The sequence below is a fragment of the Carlito syrichta genome, unplaced genomic scaffold (assembly GCF_000164805.1).
Source record: "Carlito syrichta isolate Samal-C Ts95f unplaced genomic scaffold, Tarsius_syrichta-2.0.1 Scaffold120755, whole genome shotgun sequence".
Lineage (NCBI taxonomy): Eukaryota > Metazoa > Chordata > Mammalia > Primates > Tarsiidae > Carlito > Carlito syrichta.
Window position 1 is genome coordinate 13,724 of NW_007064851.1, and position 5,827 is coordinate 19,550.

Here is a 5,827-nt window from a genome sequence, read left to right on the forward strand (position 1 = left end):
CCAGGCAGGTCTCAAACCCGCGGGCTCAGGCAATCCACTCACCTCAGCCTCCCAAGGCACAGGATTACAGGCTGAGCCACCGAGCCCAGCTACTTTTTGTTTTTTTTGAGTTGGAGTCTCACTCTTGTCACCCAGGCTGGAGTACAGTATGCTCCCAGCCACCGCAGCCTCGACCTGCTGGGCTCAGTCCATCTTTCCGCCTCAGCCTTCCAAGTAGCTGGAACTGCAGGTGCACGCCACCACGCCCGGCTAGTTTTTGTGATTTATTGTAGAGATGAGGCCTCACCAAGTTGCCCAAGCTGGTCTTGAACCCCCAGACTCAGGCAGTCCTCTCACCTCAGCCTCCCAAAACGCTGGGATTACAGGCTGAGCCACTGTGCCTGGCCTATTTATTTTTTTATTTTTGAGTCTGAATCTCACTCTGTCACCCAGGCTGGAGTGCACGTGGCATGCTCCCAGCCACCGCAGCCTCGACCTACTGGGCTCCAGCGATCCTTCCACCTCAGCCTTCCAAGTAGCTGGAACTACAGGCGCATACTACCATGCCTGGCTTTTTTGTTTGTTTGTTGATTTATCGTGGTGACAAGGTCTCACCAAGTTGCCCAGGCTGTCTCAAACCCCTGAGCTCAGGCAGTCCTCTCGCCTCTGCTGGGATTACAGGCTTGAGCCACCACATCCAGCCAGAGGCATGGTTTTAAGAGCCTTTGCCAGGCCACTGCCAGGGAATTTCACCCTGTGACCACAAGCCTGTGCTTCCCCAAACATGGAAAGAAAAAGTCAATCTGTGAATGCCAGTAGCATGGAAGCCAATACCTGGAGGGGCTCTGACTGGGAAGGGTCCCACACCAGCCTCTGCTGACCGTCTCTCTCCCTCTCTGTAGCTACTACCCACTCTACCCACCCCAGGAAGACATGTCCATTGACTTTGAGACTTTCTATGTCTATGCGCAGCTGCCTGTCACCCCAGACATCTTCATAATCCCGTCAGAGCTGAGGTACTTTGTGAAGGTAGGTTTGCACTCTTCTTTTTGCCAGAAACACCAGAACCAGTCCTGGACTTTCCCTTCCAGACCACCTGGCATGTGCCCTTCACGGGTCTGCTGATGAGGCTGATGGCCTCTGCTACCCAACCTGAGGCCTTGTTTCTCTTGGGGAGGTGGCGGGACCAGAAAACAAATCTGTGGGTAAAATGCTCGAGTAGGCCGGACGGTAGATCAAGTCTATAATCCCAGCACTTTGGGAGGCTGAGGTGAGAGGATTGCCTGAGCCCACAGGTTCAAGACCAGCCTGGGCAACTTGGCGAGACCTCATCTCTACAATAAATCAAAAAACTAGTCAGGCGTGGTAGCGCACGCCTGTAGTTTTTCTGCTACTTGTAAGGTTGAGGCAGAAGGATCGCCTGAGCCCAGCAGGTTGAGGCTTCAGTGGCTGGGAGCGTGCCACTACCCTCCAGCCTAAGCAATAGAGTGAGACTCCAACTAAAAAAATAAAGATAAAAAATAAAAACGCAGCTGGGCTCGGTGGCTCAGCCTGTAATCCCACGCCTTTGGGAGGCTGAGGTGAGTGGATTGCCTGAGCCCACGGGTTCGCGACCCACCTGGGCAACTTGGCGAGACCTCATCTCTACAATAAATCAAAAATTAGCCGGGCGTGGTAGTGCGCGCCCGTAGTTCCAGCTACTTAGAAAGCTGAGGCGGAAGGATCGCTGGAGCCCAGCAGGTAGAGGCTGCGGTGGCCGGGAGTGGCCACTGCACTCCAGTCTGGGTGACAGAGTGAGACTCCAACTCAAAAAAAAAAAAAAAAATGCTTCATAAACAGTGTCCCCTGCTCCCCGATTCCTCCCCCAGAGAATGGGAGTCCAAAGAGTAGGAAGGCCTCAAATGAGGGCTCTAACCAGGGCCATAACCAGAAGGACCTTGGGAACATGTCACATATGCCCTTGCCTGTCCCTCCCACCAGATTCTGATATGATCTCCAAGCAGCTCAGCTGAGAATATTTTGCTCTCAGGTCATTCTTACCCCACCACCCAAGGCCCTGCCCTCCTTGGAACTGGGTCCCTCATAGGGAATCCACCCAGACCAGTCCCCCTCCTGCCAAACCAGAGCCGGTTCAACCTCAAGCAAGGGTATTTTGTTTTCACGCAGGAAAACAAACAGCTAGGTCAAGTTTGTCGCCACGTTTGGGAGCCGACTGACATTCTGCTAAGTCACCTCATTCTTTATTCCGTTTGAGCTCAAAAGGAACTCAAAAACTTTTCCAGCAATAAGTGAACATGTTTGACTGGAAAAGTGTTTGATTGCTTTCGTTCCATTTTCTGAAACCCTCTTTGGGGTCCCACCACCCTGCGATTCCTTCCTCTTCACCCCGGCCCCCAGTTAGTCAAAGGCCTCTCCAAACCCACAGCCCTCTCCTCCCTCCCCAGAACGTCCTCGGCTGTGTCTGCGTGAATCCTGGGCGCCTGACCAAAGGGCAGGTGGGAGGCACCTTCAGCCGTCTCTACCTCAGGAGGCCGGCCGTGGACGGGCAGCGGAGGCAGAGTCCATGTGTTGCCGCCCAAGTGGTCAGAATCTGAGGCCTCTGTCTTCTGCCATTCCCACCGGGCGGGCCCCAGAAGACAGCCGAGCCCTGAGATGCAGCTCTTGGATAAGATCGTGCTGTTGCGTGGTGAAAGAGGGCCCTGGGGGGCCCAGCAGCGAGGACTTGGCAGGAAGCTCGAGCTTCTTGGGGGAAGCTCAGGCTTGACAGGGCACACGTGGTATCCAGGAGTGAACTGGCAAAGGATGCTGCCTGCTCAGAAGAGGTGAAAGGCTTTGTGATTTTCTGCATGAACCAAACACAGTAACAACTCTTGGAGAAACAAAAATATATTCTGAGTCTGCCTCCTCAGTTTACTTTCTTCTACTTTCTTTTTCCTGAGAGCAGACAAAGAATGTTGCCAACTTGACTTGTGTCCAGAGAAGGCAGAGCATCGGTCACACTGGGTTTCTGTCCGGCTCTTTGAGACTCTCTCAGCCCCTCCCTGTCCTCCTAAGGCTCCCCCAAAACCCCGGGCCTCTGTGTCAAAGAGGTGTGCTGGGCAAGCCCTGGAGCCGATTTGCAGAGCAAGCGGCTGGCCACATGCCTGGCCTCCCTGCGTGGCCCCCACATGCGTGCTGTGGTCCCAGCCTGACCTCTCCATCTGGAGGGGGCGGCCTCGCCAAGCTCTTGCGAGGCTGGCGTCCCTGGTGGCGGCCACTCTGCCAAGTCGCGAAGTAGCCAGGGCTTTCCCGGAGCTCAGAATGCTCCATCCGGGTCAGGTCTCCCAGGGCTCACAGCACATGCCCATGCCCCTGTGTCCTGGCATCTGGGCAAGGCTGTCGCTGGCCAGACGTGAAGTGGGTTTCTCCGTGAGCTGGCAGCCTGTCCCGCTTCACATGCCAGAGCAAGACCGGCAAACACCACCACCAGGTCTGGGTGTGTCGCTGTGATGCCTGTGCCTTGATCAGAGATAAATAGGTAACCCAGCAGCTCTGACCTTTCCTCCCCCTCTGTCAGCAGAATGGAATCTGGCCCCAGCTCTGACCAGGGGTGGGTAAAAGGTCTCTAAGCGCCAGGAGCGTCTGTTTCATTTCACTGGTTTCGCAGGCACCCTCTTGGAGGCCGGGAATCAGAATCAAGTGCTGACTTGGGAAATGGGGGAGCCCCTCAGCTCCACCCTGAAGCCTCCAGCTGGGTCCACGGGCACAAGGGGACTTGTCAACCTCCAGATATCGCATTTTTGGAGCCCAGACCCCTCTCTCAAGCCTGATACCGTTAACCCCAGTTCAAGAACATCCTTTGTGTTTCTCCCAAGCTAAACAGCACTGGGAACCGCCCCTCCCTGCACTGGGAAGCCCGAGCCTGGGAAGATTAGCCACCAGGACTTGGCCACGATAAACAAGGCCCCAGCAGGGTCAGCGGCCCTTATCAAGCCCATGAATGGCTCTTCTGGGGCCAGAGCACTTGCTGGTTATTGTCACGTGGCTTCTGAAGAAGGCCTTGGGGGGCAGTAAGGTCCTGGTCCTCACTTGGCAAGGTATAGAGACCCCTTACCACACACTCAGGAGAGTGGAGGGATGGGGAACAGTGCAGGGAAGAGGCCGGAAGGCAACAGAGCAAGCAGGCGGGAGCTCCCGTTGGTGTGAATAAGAGAGAGCGTTGCCTGGATACAAGTCGTGTGACTGCTGGGAGCCAGCCGGGAGGGCCAGGCAGTCATTTAAGACTCAAACAGAAAGCAGGATGCGAACCCCAGAGAGCAGGCAGGTCTGGCAGGCGCCTCTGCCACCAGACGGTTCCTTTCTGCTCCTGTCAGGGAGTCAGTGCCAAGCGGCTGCCACGGACTGTCCCTAGACACTCCTTCAGCTGTGCCACCGGTTTCTTGAAGCATCTGTCATCCCAGGGCTCTCGTGCTCGCCCTGCCTGGGGGCACACCTTCTGAATGAAGGCCCCGCAGGAGAGGCTAACCACAGAGGACGGAGGGTACCGAGCAGGGCGGCCCCATCTGCCCTGAACGCCTCTTGGGTGGCCTCCCTGTGTCTAGTCCCACCCCCTGCCCTTGAGACAAGAGCCCAAAGGCAAGGTGGGCGGCCCTACAGAAACAGTCCTGCCTCAGCCAGGGTTTGCCCCCCACCCCTGAAGTCTGGCCCTGCCTCTTCCCTCAGCCTTCTGGTCCCGAAGGGGCTTGGGCTGCTTATAGGGTTCGAGTCTCCGAGAGCCATTGAGGGGGGCAAGAGCCCCCTGTCGCTGCTGTGTGTAGGACCCCAAGTGAATGCCAACAGCAAAGCTGGGGGGTGAGGGAATTGATGCGGGTCCCCGGGACCCTCCGTCCCTCTGCCTTCCACAGCCACTCTGGGCGTGGTGCCTCCTTCCCCTTGGCCGAGGGTCGCCCAACCCAGCTCATCTCAGTCCTGCCGCTCCCTGGTGCCACCCAGGCTGATTTCACGCTTCTTGCTATATGTCCATTTCCCTGACCCTGGGCCTTGGAGTTGTGTCACCTGAGATTCAGTCTTGCTGGTATCCATGCCAGGAGTTGGGGAACACTGAGTGAGGGGCTACACTCTGTCGCCATTAGCCAGGCCAGGTCCTGTTCACCAGGGCTGGGGGCCCCTGCCCTTCCACCACCCACCTCCCGCCACAGAGTGGACCACAAGGGTGACTCCACCCCTCCCTCAAGCTCAGCCAGAAAGTCCTGTACTGCCTGGGAGAGGAAGGGGTTTAGTTTGGAGTGTTTTTTTTAACATTCCAAAAATTGATATTGTGATATAATAACAAACTTCACCTTTTTTTTTTTTTTTTTTTGAGTCAAGCATCTCACTCGCCCAGGCTGGAGTGCAGTGGCACACTCGCGGCCACCACAGCCTCGACATGCTGGGCTCAGGCAGTCCTTCCACCTTCCAAGTAGCTGGAACTACAAGCACGCGCCACCACACCTGGCTAATTTTTTGATTTATTGTAGAGATGAGGTCTCACCAAGTTGCCCAGGTTGGTCTCGAACCCACGGACTCAGGCAGTCCTCTCACCTCGGCCTCCCAAAGTGCTGGGATTATAGGTGTGAGCCACTTCACCCTACCAACTTCACCATTTTATTTATTTATTTTTTTAGTTGGAGTCTCACTCAGTCGCCCAGACTGGATTGCAGTGGCCACTCCCGGCCACCTCAGCCTCGACCTGCTGGGCTCCGGCGATCCTTCCGCCTCAGCCTTCCAAGTAGCCGGAATTACAGGCATGTGCTACCACGCCCGACTGATTTTTTTGATTTATTGTAGAGATAAGGTCTTGCTGCCCAGGCGGGTCTCGAACCCGCGGGCT

The 5,827-nt window shown here is 56.0% G+C and overlaps 1 protein-coding gene across 1 annotated transcript in view; it reads left to right on the plus strand.

The window, feature by feature from the left end:
- Window positions 1-2,892, plus strand: part of LOC103249551 (DNA polymerase alpha 2, accessory subunit) — a gene marked incomplete at its 5' end in the record, with an annotated part of 13,434 nt that extends 10,542 nt beyond the window's left edge. The window contains 2 exons of the mRNA XM_008048180.2: window positions 882-1,008; window positions 2,424-2,892. Coding sequence (XP_008046371.2) covers window positions 882-1,008; window positions 2,424-2,573 — 277 coding nt within the window. The remainder of the gene's footprint in view (window positions 1-881; window positions 1,009-2,423) is intronic.
- Between the last annotated feature and the right edge of the window lie 2,935 nt (window positions 2,893-5,827).